The 14922-nt window shown below is 38.3% G+C and overlaps 2 protein-coding genes across 2 annotated transcripts; both read left to right on the plus strand.

Annotated features, from left to right (window-relative positions):
* Positions 1-277: 277 nt before the first annotated feature.
* LOC108049868 (zinc finger protein 358) lies at positions 278-8894 on the plus strand. The gene is made up of 3 exons (XM_017131244.1): positions 278-824; positions 1003-1595; positions 8794-8894. Exons 1-2 carry the CDS (start codon positions 344-346, stop codon positions 1581-1583), a joined length of 1062 nt encoding a protein of 353 aa, XP_016986733.1. The 5' UTR covers positions 278-343; the 3' UTR covers positions 1584-1595; positions 8794-8894.
* LOC108049869 (vascular endothelial growth factor C) lies at positions 8858-14610 on the plus strand. Its single transcript, XM_017131245.2, has 5 exons — positions 8858-9142; positions 11372-11450; positions 11524-11550; positions 11893-12383; positions 13936-14610. Exons 1-5 carry the CDS (start codon positions 8858-8860, stop codon positions 14026-14028), a joined length of 975 nt encoding a protein of 324 aa, XP_016986734.1. The 3' UTR covers positions 14029-14610.
* The last annotated feature ends 312 nt before the right edge of the window (positions 14611-14922 follow it).

The raw sequence follows: 14922 nt of genomic DNA on the forward strand, positions 1-14922 counted from the left end.
TATTCATTCTTTGAATTTTTCCAAGGAAATACGATTTCTGCTTACTAGACCACTGTCAAATGTATGAAAATTGGATATAAAATACCAAAAAATAAACTTCCATTAAAAACGGATTTATTTTCTTTTATTAAAACTTATAGATAATTTGAAAATGTTAAAAAACGAATTAATTTGAATTGATAACGATACGTTAGAGTGACCGCAAATTTATTATTTTGGTATATTTGGTGCCGAATATTTGCATTTTGGTATTTTTCCCCTTACCACCTGATATCGATAAACAGCGAGTTGAGTTTGTTTTGGTAAATTCAATTTAAATTAAATTGAATAATTTGTGCTTGCCATGGAACCGGCCGCCATCCGCCCGAAGCCGTCTGGATCTGGCAACCGCGGAGCCCTGCGGCTGGCGGCCAAGAAGGCGGGACAGAAGCGGATCTACCACTGCGGCGTCTGCTTGGCGGGATTCCCGCGTCATCTGGCCACCAAGCGGCACGAGCAGCAGTGTGAGGCCAAGTTGAGGCGCCTGTTCATCTGCCGGCACTGCCTAACGCTCTACGGCGAGGAATCGCGGCTGGAGCGGCACCGGGAGCGGAAGCACGCGGACGGACAGTTCCTCTGCCTGCAGTGCGCCAAGCGGTACGCCTCCGCCACCTTCCTGTACCGCCATGTGATCAGCTGGCACGGCGAGCAGTCGCTCTTCTACTGCGCCATGTGCGCCGACAACTGCAACGACGTGAAGACCTTCAGCGGGATGCGGGAGCTGCAGGAGCACGCCGAGGAGGTGCACCGCCTGTGCTCCCTGGAGTCCACGGCCAGCGAAACAGGTCGGTCAAGGCAATAGTATGTGGAATATAGCCACACTTATGTTTATATCAAAGATGACATATGTACATAAATATTTAAACTTAATTTCTCAATGGTTTGGGTTTAAAAACTCGATCATGAAGCACAAGAATATACATATGTACTAAATTGTAATACAATACAATACAATCGTTGCAGGCAGCCTGGTCGACGATACCGAAGACCTGGAGATGCTGGAGGAGAACATCGAGGACATCCTACCCAGCATCGACTGGGACGACGACCTCACCTTTGGGTGGCCCATGGACCTGGACAAGGAGTCGTGCATTGCGGATGCCACCAAGCCGAGCGTCTTTGTGTGTCCCTTCTGCGCCAACGGGTTTTCGGGAAGCTTGGGCCTGGTGAGGCACCTGGAGCAGGTTCACGAGCGCAATCCCCTGGACTGCTGCTACTGCGGAAAGAGCCATGGCAGCCGTGAAGCCCTGCGGTCCCACCTGCAGCGAGTCCACGTGCTGTTGCGCGGTCATGTCTGCGACGTTTGCCGGGCGGACTTTGCCACCGCCGATCATCTGAAGAAGCACGTAAATAGCCGGCACCTGGCCCACCGCCCACACGTGTGTCCGACCTGCGGCAAGGGCTTCGCCCAGAGGTGTCACCTCACCCAGCACATGACCACGGACCGGGGCCACGGTCACGGCAACTTCGTCTGTCAGCTCTGCCTGTGGCCCTTCTTTCGGGCCATCGATCTAGAGCGGCACGTCAACGAGAAGCATCCTTAGGAGCATCAAAAGGTCAGACACTCGGGCGGACATTAAAGGTATCTTCGATTCTATAACTGCCAACCTTATAGAGTTAAAGTTACGTTAAGAACAAAATCAACATTTTATATACCTCAATCTCTCAAAGAAAGATCTAAAATTAGGTAAAGTTTGAAAGATCCTCTAAAAAATACTAATTTAAGATGACTGATAATATACAGGGAAAGACATCATATCGGAAAAAAATGGATTAAGAATATAAAATTGATTAGGAATTGATCTGTTTTTGAAGCAATACGAATTTCTCTGATCATGAATGGTAAAATTGAAAGGGTTTTATATGCATTTAAAAATTAATATTTAACTAAGTCTAAATCTATGGTAAATAATAGATTTAATATTTCATTTCAATTCTACTTAGGAATACACTTGAATATTAATCTACAAGAAGGTATAGAAAAATCGGGAAAAATAAGAAATTGGAAAGGTTCATATGCACAAAGGAATTAAAACTAAGCTAGTAAAATTTATAGAACCCAATGGATATTTCTGATGGTAGTATGTGGAATATACATATGTGCCCTGTAAGAGATTTTTCCTAAAACCTATTTTATTAACATATCTGATAGGGTATAGAAAGGTCGGGAACACAAGCCCCACGTGTTAACAGTGGATTTAATCACGTACAGCCGCTGTTAGCTAGCAGCTGATCCGGGCCCACAGCAGCCCCAGATCGGGAGAGCGGTGAGCATAGCGGAGAGCGGGAGAGCGTGGAGCTACGGCGATCGCTACTGCTGTTGTTATTTGGGATCGTGATTGTGATAGGGGCACAGTAACTTGGCCCACACCGACCACACGACAGTTTTGAACGGAACTTGCTGGTGCCTGGATCGCAGTTCGGCCGATCTCCGCGAAGTTAACACTACATATACCGCTCTCGTCGCCGTCGCGCTCAAATATTTATCACAAAATACAAAACATTAATCCGTGCATTTATTTTTTTTTCTTGTTTTTCCGTTGCGTATTAACTGATTTGTGTGCTGGTGATCCCTGTATAAATATATTCAGAATTTTGTTAAGTGATTTCTTGATTTTCAAGCCGTGTTTGCATACAGTAAGTTTTTTTTTGTTAAATTATTTAAACGCGTGCAATAAACACAAATAAGTATCAAAAACGAACAAGCCAGCGACCCTCAAGTTCGGCTAACATTTAAACTAAAACAGCTTTTTGTTATTGTTTATATGTTTTTCCACTTCTGTCCCATTGAAGCCGGGCCTTTAAAAAGCTCTCTATAGCGCATAGCCTCTTGTTATTTTGTTTTGAATAGCTTTCGACCAAAACCAGAACAAAGTTTTATCATTAACAAATGCAAAAAAAAAAAAAAAGTACAATTGCAATTAACGTTTTTTGATGTGACTGTTGAGTTATTTCAGTGGGACTGTGGAAAACCCCCCGTGAAAATGGTTGCGCTTGAGTTCCCTCTACAGATACAATACAAAGTCTAAGCCTGGCTTTAATCGATATTCAAATCAAAATACGTCAAATCGCGTGCGGGATGGGGATTTCTGAATCATTATTGCGTTCGGTAATTAATGCAAGTGAATCTAGCTTACATTACAATATATCAAATTGTTTATGGCCAAAGAATAATGGTCTATCGCTAATAAGGTTCAGCAATATATTGACCTATTAAACGCATTCCTTGTTTTGTTCAATTATTAAACTTGCTTAATATACAATATTCACATTATATTGTGTAGATTTATGATTTTAGGAATTATGTTGTGCTGAAATGAAAGATGTGTGTATTCTGTATTTTTTCAACACTATTGATTATAAAACTTTTTCGGAAAAGTCAGATCTAAACCTAATATTGGAATATTATATAAACAATTATACCAGGTTTTGTTTTGCAAAGCAATCACGTACGACGGCAAGCTCTATAAATTTCTCTACAATTATCAAATCAGAACGTGTTATATATAAACTATATATTAAAGGTATATATTAAAGGGTATAACTAAAAGTAGACTGGATTGAAATGGCAATTAAATTTATAGTTTTCATTTAAATAAATAACATGTAGATCAATACTGGCCCGATCAAGTTTACATTTTTCCAGTACAATTTGAAAATAAATTTGAAACAAATGACTCATTGAAATTGTAAGTCGGTTAATCTTAAACTCACATTCCAAACAGTTCATTAACTTGTTTTTTACTTTGCCTGAATAAAAACCAATGTGATTTAATTAATATGAGATAAGTTCATATTGGTGGAAAATGCAATATTATTTTTAAAAATGTGGCTCATTGTTTTGAATTTTTATTTTCACCTTTGTCAGAAACTTGACTATGTGTTACCTTTAGAAGTAGATAAAGTAAATATTGCAATAAGGTTGTCGGCTTATATTTCGTAAACATTTTGTATATATTTCCTGCTACTGAAAGTTGAAATCAGTTAATCTTTAACTCGCATTCCAGACGGCTCTGTTAACCGATCTCTTTGGGGAGCCTCAAATCCATAATTTATCTTGTAGAACCCATTGCCCTCCTGTCGCCCCAAGTTTAGCCTTCTGTTGTTTGTTGTGATGCTACCCATCAACATCATTCCATGGATGCAGTGGAATTATTATCATGTCTATATTGTAATTGATTTGCCTGAGCGAATGGCCAGACGAGGAGACAAGCTCTGGGCCTCTTTCCTGATCTGCCACGCCCCCGCCACCGTCGCCGCCCCTCTCAGCAGGCTTATCATTAGCGCTCGAGTTTTTCTTTTGTTTTGGAATTCTTTTGCAGGGAGCAATTGCCCGGTCGAGGCACTCCCTTCGTATAATTGAGGACCGCCCAAGTGGAGATCTAAATCCCGAGATGATTCCTTGCGACTCTCGCTTTTTCTTCCTTGAATTTATTTTTCATATCTTTATCGATATATTTGTGTGACGCATCGGATAACAATGCTTCGGAACTGGAAGAATAAAACCCGCTGACACCTGCACAAGCTAAATTAAGATAATTTAGGGCAGTTCTATAGACAGTGTGATACCTAATATGCGTGCTTCAAAACATAATAGTTTAAATAATAGTGTTCTTTTTTTTGTGCGGATTTAACCAGAAGTCATGAACATGTCCTGAATAACTTATTTTTATGAAACTTAATTCTTTTAGAGTAAGATGAAATTTGGTTTTAAATGACTCCTAAATCAATATATTTATCAGGACCTTTTATTAGATTATTTTGTTATATTTATTTTTCGATTAATAACATTGGTTTGCTTTTAAAAAAATTAAGATACCCTTTCTGTTCAATTCGAAATGGATATTACAAACAATCAGAAAGGGTAGTAACAAAAACCTGTCGCTTTCGCAATAAGTATTTATAATTTTAAAACGTGCTGAATTTTGTAATCTGTACGCAGTTAATGTCTCGCGCTCTCTCTGTTCCTCCCTCTGTCCCTGTCTCTTTCTATCGATCTGTACTATATTGGCTGACGAAATGCTTAAGTAGCAACAGACACTGATAAGCGGGTTAAAGAGACCTTCGATATGACAGGTTATGTAATCGCTAGCTTAACAGAAGCACTTGCCACCGATCCTGAAATAACAATATTTTATAAGCTGCTTGAAAACTCTGCTTTATTAATGTATTCGCAAGTTTCTTTTTACAATTTATGATATTTTTAAGATACTTTAACTGACTAAACATGTAATGTGATATCGGCAGAATCAATATCCTATTGTTGAGTATCCTGTCGAAATTTGAACGATTTAATTTAGCGTACTTAGGGAAATAGACTTATGAATAGGGTAATTAGCCAAAATCCCCAAATCTCCCTCTGTTAAGTCTACATCTGTTATTTTGCATTTAAGCTTGTGCAGCAGGCGCCAAAAAAAAAACCAAAACTGAGAGCAGCAACAACAACAGGAAGGCAAAGGAATGTCAAGATGAATCACACAGGTGTGCGTGACACCTGGCAACAGAGAGAAAGATAGAGAGATAGAGAGCCAAACAGTGGGAGAAATACGTAATAATAACAATAAAAGAAACAATAACAACTGTTGGTCTGTCATATCAATCGGCATTTGCTTAACTGTTAAAAAGAGGCAAGAAAAATGGGGAAAAAACAATAACAGAAAGGAACACAATGATAGCAGACGTGAGTGTGGGTGTGTGTTGATTGCACCCAACAAATAAACACTTGTCTGCTCAATACGTATTTATACTCATTACACCTAAAACACAAGTGCAGAATCTTACATAAATTAAAAACCAGCGCAAACTCCTCGGGTCCCGTTACAAGGCGAGCTTAAAGCTATTTTTAACACCATCCGATCTTTCCCTCTTTCTCCCCCTCTTTCTGCTATCTCCCTTCCTGTGTTGTTGTTTGCTCCACTCTCTTTACTTTTCTTTGGGTACCCTTAAAGCACAGAAAGAAATTAATATCAATTTACAATTTATTTGCAACACTTAATATTTAATATCATGTTATAGACCGCGAATTCTTTAGCTCAATTGATTTAACTTATATATTAAGACAAGTTTTTAATGAAATTTTTGTTTTTTTTTCTTTTAATATTTGTTATTATTATTTACAATAAAATAGGCTTCAAAAAGAAGCCTTGGGAAGCCTAAATTCGAAAATAATAGTACCTGGTGACCCCGATTTAGCATTATTCACACCAGGACTTTAGTTTCTTTGTCCTTAACTTTAACTTGCAACCAGGGTTTGCTAACCTTCTGATCCGCAATCAGACCTTTCTTTCCTTGCATCGCCAGTCTTTTTATTTTCTGCTCAATGGGGGAGCACGATTCCTATGTTTACTTTTCCTCTGCTTCCTGATCTTCTATTTTTTGTTTTGCATGAATGAATGAATTGCAAAACGCTGCTGCGTTTTTACTAAGCTGATAAAGCGCCTTGACCAGTAGTAGCCGAAGCTATTCTATATCTGCCACAACAGTTACTGGGGCCTATCACTAGCGCTAGGCGTGCGTTCCGTTATCGACGGCCCAACAACAAATTGAGCAGCTGAAAGGGAAACGCGAACTGACCTATAATAAGAATTTTCATGTTTAAGCAGTACGCAAAAAAGAATAAGAACAGCAGAGAATGAAAAGAATAAAAACAAATAACAAAATAAATTAAATGCCACAGCCACATTGGAGCCTGCACTCAGATTAAAAATTTAACCGTTTGATCAAAGATTTCATGAATTAAAAGCTAGCATTTTAATACGAAATAAGTTTTTCCATAAATAATAATATATGTAAGGTTTGAAACAATCTCTTTTTCTAGGACTGACTTTTATGTTTCAAGTTGAGATAATATCCGCGAATTCTTCAGTTGAGAATGACTCGCCTCTATTTCAATATGTTTATGCTAATCTAAATAACCAAAACGCGAATTTTCTGCTTAAATAATATGATCTCATAACAATTTTCGTGTAATTAGTATGAGTTTTGTTTCAAGTGCATAATCAGTAACTGAAGTTTACTCCCATATGTGCAGGAAATATTAAACTTCGTACGCATTCTGCATACAAAATGAAATACCAAAGGCATATTGAATGCAGACAGGAAATTGGCCAAAGTCTTCGCCCAAAGAATACCCACTCGAAACTCCTTGATTGTCGCCGATTACACAAGAATCCTGTCGCCTTTTGCCGGCTTGGTGGGCGTTAATGGCCACAATTGTGTCTGATTTATGAGTCAGGGCATGGCCATTATAAAAGAAACGGGCAAACAACCGGCGAACAAACGCTTTTCATTCATAGCCAAATGTGGCAGTGGCAGTGCATTGTTTAATACCGTGTAAACATTTTGAAAAGTGGGGCATTTTGGCACACATTTTTAATAGACTTATGATAAGTTTATAGAATTCACGCGATATTTATGATTCATTTCTTGATTATACCAAGCTTTATTAATGCGAATTTTTTATTTAATTTTGAACTAGTCATTTAATGGCCCACAAATCATTACAGAATTAGACATGGCTTCCTCTTAACTTTAAATTTATGAGCCCTTAAGATTGTATAGTCTCAAGTTGTAATAAGTTGTATTCTTTGTTTTAAAAATTTGTTAAATGACTATTAGCCAAGTTACATTGTTGACTTATTTTATAGGTATATTTGTATGGTTTTGATAGTGCCCAAAGGGGTGTTTATCTAGTTGATCATGACTAACGTGTGGCTTCCTGTCCTTACGGCTGTATTGTCATGCAGTCGGCGGACTGATTGTCTCATTGATATGCCTGACGCACCATTTGGTACCCTCGGGCGGTGTATGCTTATGATAAGACTTTTTGTATCAATGTCAAGTTAGCCATAAAGAGTTTTGTTGCCTCGTTGGTCAACATCGCATTCATAACCGATCTGACCCCAATTCGAATGGTAAACGTGCCCGCCCACCTGTCACCTCCACCTGTGCACACCCACACCTACGCCCGCCTGTTTTCTCAGCTCAAAGAATTGACATTGTAAATCGAGAAACCAGAAGAAGAAAAGCAAATTAACCACAGCACAAATAAGATGAAAGCCTAGGAAAACAATACAGATCTCTGACACTGACGTTTTCCCAAATCGCCCTGTAAATCAACTCAAGTCGTAAATCATTCGGAGGGAGTCTTGATAAAAGATACTTTTTCACACTTTTTTAACGCTCGAAAAAAACATTGAAATGCTTTTGGAGTTCTAAAGGGTCCGAAGCCTTCACAAGAGTATGCCTGCTTTTTGAATTATTCAATTCTTAAAAGAATTTCCTAAAAATAAATATATTTTGATTTTAGTTTTTCGGTTTTATTATCAAAAATGCAAACATATATACCTGATAATTTCTCATTTACCAACTTTATGTTCACATCCGCAAATTGTAACTTCCGCTTTTGATAACACACTGCTTGATGAAGAATTTAATGAACAATCATTAATCTTATAATTCTGTGAAATTTTGATAGTTGGAAATTCGTGTGTTCCATTTTATCTATGACTTTTTTCCGAAAACAAAAAATGATTTTAAACATGATGCCGATGAATAAGTACAAAGTTAAAAAGTTATTCCCAGAATATAGAAAAAAAAACTCACAATATTGTGTTCTCGTTAAAATCTATGTATTCCGAGAAAAAATATTTTTCTTATCTTAATATTTAATTGTACATATAACTCAAAGAATAATAGATTTTTAATTAAAAAAAGAAATTAGCAAATTCCTAATGTTTTTTTCTTTCTTTTCAGATTGTAAACCAATTCTGTGACATTTTGTGTAATTGGGAGTCAGTTTATAGAGAACCGCTTGACCATGTCCCGATCCCGAATCCACGAACCTGTGCAGCAGCCCCTGCTCGTCCTGCCGCTGCTGCTCCTCCTCCTGATCGTTGGCAGAGCAGTGGGCGTGGCACACGCATCCTCAGCCAATAGGCTCCCGTCGCAGCGCTTCTTCTACGCTGCCTCCTCCACCTCCTCCTCCTCCTCGCAGACCAAGGTGCGCCTGCTCCGCCAGGCGGACGACCCGAGTACGACGCCGGATGCAGTGGAGGGCAGCTGCTGTCAAGGAGCGGCCGCCGCAGCCGGAAAACCAGTGACGGTAAGAGGAGATAGTTGCCTTTGGTCGATCTTACGATACTGCCTCAGATACTTGAAGCCAATAGTCAACTTATTTTCTGGGACGAAAGATTTGTACAAAAAATGAGATGCAGTTATTAATTTCAATAATAGGGTGATGAGTCTGAGCATTAGTTAAATAATAAAATACATTTTGAAAGAGAAAAATAAAAAAAAGGTTCCTTAAAAAATATATTAATAATAGCAAACACTAAAGCTTAAAAATAAAAATTAACTACCTTTAGTTCCTTTTAAAATTTGATTGGTTACTAACGCAATGTTTTAAAAAGGTACCTTGTTTCAACTACTATTCATTTTCAAATTTTCGATCTTTGGAGAAAAGCCTTTTAAAGTTTGTCTTTTATTTACCAAATAATACCTATAATTTCTGGCGCGATCCCATCTTATGCAGCATCCAGATGGCGCCACTGTGCCGCCTAGAGACATTGCATATTTGGGTCAGCATCATCGCCGTTGTTTTGTTTGCAGTTTGATAAGGCGCAGTCTCACTGCACAACCCCAACTCGTAGCCCGATCCCAGACCCCAATCCCAGACCCCAGAACCCAGACCCCAGACCCCGGCCCCCACCCAAGATCGGGAGCAATTCGTGGACAGTGGCGCCGTTGTCTCAGCCTCTCACGTAGCGAAAAAAGTGGAATCGAAAAAATAGAAGTATATACATACTTGCATTTAATTTGAGGCCAAGAAAACGGGGACAGCTCATACATTAATTTCTAGTGTAGAATAATTCCACCTTTGATTGCAAATTAGTCCTTCTGAACATATCAAGATCCCTTGGAGACATTTTTGTTATGGATAAATAACAATTATAAAGATTATTTCAATTAACTTTCGTGGTCCATTCTTAGACCACGAATATAGTAGCAATTATTTTCTCCCAGTGAATGCCTTTTTTGTGCTTCTGTCTGCGTCTTTGGCATTGATAGCGGTGTTCGCCTTGATTCCAAAACAAATAATTCGCACTACGTTTTTAATTGGGCGTTACTCACCGCCCTCCGCATCCAGCACTTTCTATCCCCATTCCCCACCAGAAGTTTTGTTTGCGTCAGTGCCAAGGTAAATAAAAATGATTTCCTTCGCCGGCGAAGAAAGCTACATATGCGGTGGAAGGGTTTCGGCATTGCGATGGAGTCGTATTGGCTGGGTAAACAAGTGGGGGATCGCTTTGTGGGCACTCGGCAAATAGCTACACAGAAGTCGAAACAATAAGGGATCCGATACCGGATGGCAATTAGTGTTGGGCCAATTGTTATTTCACAGAAATGCGATTTGCTTCCTGGAACAGAAAAATTGTCCAGATTACGTTTATCAGTTGAGAAGCACATGGCGTTTGGAGAAATGGAATTAAGCTTTCTATAGGGAATTATGAGGGGGAATCTATTGTTTCTTTTTTTAATTAAATTTGTCTAACGAAATGTGAAAACAAACAGTTGCACTTTAATTTGAAATATAATTACTCTTTTGGCAATATAAGATTGTTATTCAGCTCCAAATATTAGCGAAACAACGATTATGAGACCGCAAATCTACATATTTTCTTTCAATTTGATATTGAAACATTTTTTTACGAACTGCTAATCTTTTGAAGTTCGTCAAAATCAAGACTGTTGGTTCAAAAACTTTTATACGCGTTCATAAGTTACAGACAGGTTATAATACACCTCAGTTTCTTTCTTTGTGATGATTATAATCACTGGAGTTAAAATATGCCATTTCCTCGGCGATCGTTTGTCATTTGCCCTTGAACTTTCTCCGTTTTGTGACGCAGCTGTTGCTGTTACTATACCCCTGATTCCCCAGATTGAACAATTAACGGCTTTGAGTCGCAAATGTCGCTAATGAATCATGGCCAGAACATGGACATGTGGCTACCGTCACATCTACGTGCAAATTGGCCAAAACCAAATCGACGGCGCCGAGAACTCGGCACGCGGGCACAATCCACTTGCTCCTCTTCCGCTCGGAATGGGATAACCAAATCATTTTCGTATACCGCTAAAATACCTAGGTGACGCACGATGGTGTTGATATATGTACACTTATTTATTCAAACCATTTCTATGCAGTTGACGTTCGTTTTGCCACGGAATTCGGGGGGGAATTCGATCCGTATGTGGAGTAGAGTAGCCTATGACTAAGTTGAAATGAATGTTTTGGTTCGAGCTAATCCATGTTCAATTTGATTAACAGCTTCCAGTGGAAGTGTCTGCTGAGTTGACCAACGTGACCACCGATTACGATGTGTCCGGCGAGATTCCATCCTCCAAAGGTAAGTTGTACGGAAACAAGAAATATTAAATATATTAATTAATTATTTTTCCTTCTATTTTTCTTTTTTGCAGAAAACTTTAAGCGCAGCATCTCAAAATGTAAGAGATTTGCAAGTATTTAAAAGATTAGAATAGTTAGAAAATATGTTCGTGGCCCATGAAAATTTTATATTTATATCTTTAACCTATACAAATCAACAAAGTTGCAACAGCGAATCCTTAATCCTTAATTGTAGGCCAATGCACCAACTTTAAAAACAATTTTTAAATTTTAAATAAGTTTTATTAATTTTTATGAATCATTTCTGTTGCATATTTTTCAGAGTAATTAGTCTTTGCATTTAAAACGAAACAGTAAACGCGAATTCCTTAGCACTTTGATTGTGTTTAAATCATCTCTATTATACATATTTAAACTGATTTCGTTGTGTTTTTCTTCAGCCACCGTGAGGAACGCGACGCCGGCGAGCTGCTCACCGCAACCGACGATCGTGGAGCTGAAGCCGCCGGCGGAGGACGAGGCGAACTTCTACTACTCGCCCAGCTGCACGCGGATCAACCTGTGCAACGGCTGCTGCGCCTCCACGCTGCTCTCCTGCCAGCCGACGGATGTGGAGCAGGTGCAGCTGCGCGTGCGGAAGGTGGACCGGACTGCGACCAGCGGACGGCGGCCGCTCACCATCATCACCGTGGAGCAGCACACGCAGTGCCGCTGCGATTGCCGCACGAAGGAGGAGGACTGCAATGTGTACCAGTCGTATCGCAAGGATCTGTGCCGCTGCGAGTGCCACAACACGGACGCCAGGGACAAGTGCCTGGAGCAGGCCGAGAGCAAGTACTGGGTGGACGACAACTGCACCTGCGTGTGCCGCTACAACCAGAGCTGCACCACCGGCACCGTCTTCGATGAGACGCTGTGCAAGTGCACCGACGTGAGTGGCTCCCGATAGGACTCCACCTCCACCTCCACTCCCCTGAGGTTCCATGGGCAGGCATTGGTTTCGAACTGGTCTGGTCTGGTCGGGGAATCGGTTGTGCTCGTCCTTGGTTGGTTTGCGGTTCGTTCCTGGTGGTGGCTCTCTAGCTTAAGCTTTTCTCCACACACTACCAGCTAGGCAGCACAAGTTCCTAGCGTATTTATGGAATAGTACTTATCTTTTTTTTGACAATTGCTTTGGCGATTCATAAGAATAATTGTTGGTAGAATTGTAGAACCCATTTGTTAGATTAGAATAGTTTATAAAAATGGTGCTTTAAGAAGCCTTGTAAGTATGTATATATTTGGATTATCTAATTTCCTCATGAAGAGAGTAAAATATTTATAATTCCATTTCGATTTGTCCTTTTTATATATATTACATGTTCAATACATTAAATATATATCAATTAATTTAGTTAGTTTCCTTCCCAAAAGTATTATTTTCTAAACTAAAACATCATATCAATACTTACAATTTGATTTTTTGTTCTGTTCCATTAGCTGTACCAAATATTTATAATGACATTATCCAAGAATACACTAAATCTAAATAAGTCGTTGGTATAAAAGTTTACCAGAAAATAATGACAACTTAGTCTTTGTTTTTTATATAGGGGTTAATCAGTCTTGATCAACAGATTACTGATAGTAATACAAAACCAACCCTTGATATTTGAATGTATTTGTATTATTTTATGTATTTAATAACATTTTCTAAAATTTCACCATTATTTTGATGTAGAAGTCATCTGTTAATATAGTTAAATGACTGAATAAATTTCTAAAATTTGGTAAATATAGACTTATTATTGGTTTTTAGCATATTTACATTTTTATAGGCAACTTTAACACTTGTGCTATCAGGATTATCAAGTTACTCTGTTTTGTTTTTATTGATGCAAGTGTTTGAATCTAACTCAGTCTGTTTGTACAACTTATTTGTTTGACCAACTGCTGGAGGCTTATGGACTAAACTAAACAATCCAATCCACACTTTATTTCTTCCACCTAATTTAAGTTTGTCTTCGTCCTATCACTTTTCATATGTTTTTACTTCTGTTTCTTTTGTGTTTCATTTTAGATAAAAAATGTCGAGTATTATTCGTAGAGTCCACAAAATAAAGCATACACCACACATAAATTTATTCGATTGAAAACCTAACTTTTTGTGATATTGTTAAATTACCTTTCTCGAAACTAAAAACTTAAAATTAGCTACTTTTGTTAAGCGATTGGTTACGGATACAAAAGAAAAACAATGTAACATATAGCTGAGTTGAGGCAAAAAAAGGGAGAAGGGAGTTGCATTGTGTGAGTACTTGTCGTGCTTAAATGTTTATTGAACCCGCAAAGAATTATTAATTCTTATATCTGCATGTCTAACCTTCTCTGCAAACTAAAAACACAAATATTTCGATTGCGCCCTTCCCGATTTCCCGCTTAATGATATATATTTTCATCTGAATTAACTGGTTAATTAATGGTTTTTAATTTTTCCTCATTAGCCAGCCGCACCCATCAATGCCTTGGACCGCAAACGCTTTATTGTCCAGGCCGTACAGGTGGACCCCGATAACACCACCCTGTACAGTGTTTGAGGGCTATTGGGACAGCGAGGAGTACGAAGGAGAAACGCCAGCTTCCTAGAGGGGAATTCCCGAGTACTGATACAAAAAACTACCCAAGAATTGCACTAAGCGTGTTGCCCATGTACTTTATAATATTTATAGTTATTGATTAAACCTAGGCTATAACTATTGTCCCCTTAAAACTAACTCACAGTATTTTTCCCTTGCATCTGCGGCACAAAGAAAACGTTGAGGGGTTTCACAGAAGTCTCTGAAGATTTGCTATCGCTTCACAATGTTTCTTAAAATCCAAAATAAAAGTGTACTTTTAAACATATTTTCAAGAGATTTCTGTGCAACGCCAGTTTATTAATTTTTATTAAATTGTTTATGTTACTTTTTAAGCGCCTTCTACTTTGTCGCGGCATTGTACACATTTGTTCATTTCTGCTTCTTTAAGTTTTAAATCATCAAAGAATAATTGTCCACAAATTTAATGCTGTCCAACAATTTGCCGTACTTCATTTGTGCGTAACCATTTTTTTTGTATAAAATGTTAGCCCTAAGTTTACGTAAAATAAAATACAAACAAAGTATTGAATTATTAAACTACTTTAATGTGTTTTTATTGACAGTACTTGGTTTAATGCAAGAATACTTGCTGATAAAGATTGTTGGGGTACAGATTTGGAAGTTTGGGGAATAAAACCTTATACTTATATAAATTATTATTAAAATGTTGTAAATCAAAGATGTAAAAATACACAAAAAATAAATATTTTTACAAATTAGAATAGAATGACTTATATCGAAATGTTTATTGAAAATCTATTTCTCTTCAAAATAAATAAAATATCTTTATTTAAGACCAGCTGCGAGTGTGATTTGAAAGTCCGTTAACTAAATGTTGAAGTCTCAATTATT

Source organism: Drosophila rhopaloa, unplaced genomic scaffold, assembly GCF_018152115.1.
Source record: "Drosophila rhopaloa isolate 14029-0021.01 unplaced genomic scaffold, ASM1815211v1 contig_3, whole genome shotgun sequence".
NCBI classification, from domain to species: domain Eukaryota; kingdom Metazoa; phylum Arthropoda; class Insecta; order Diptera; family Drosophilidae; genus Drosophila; species Drosophila rhopaloa.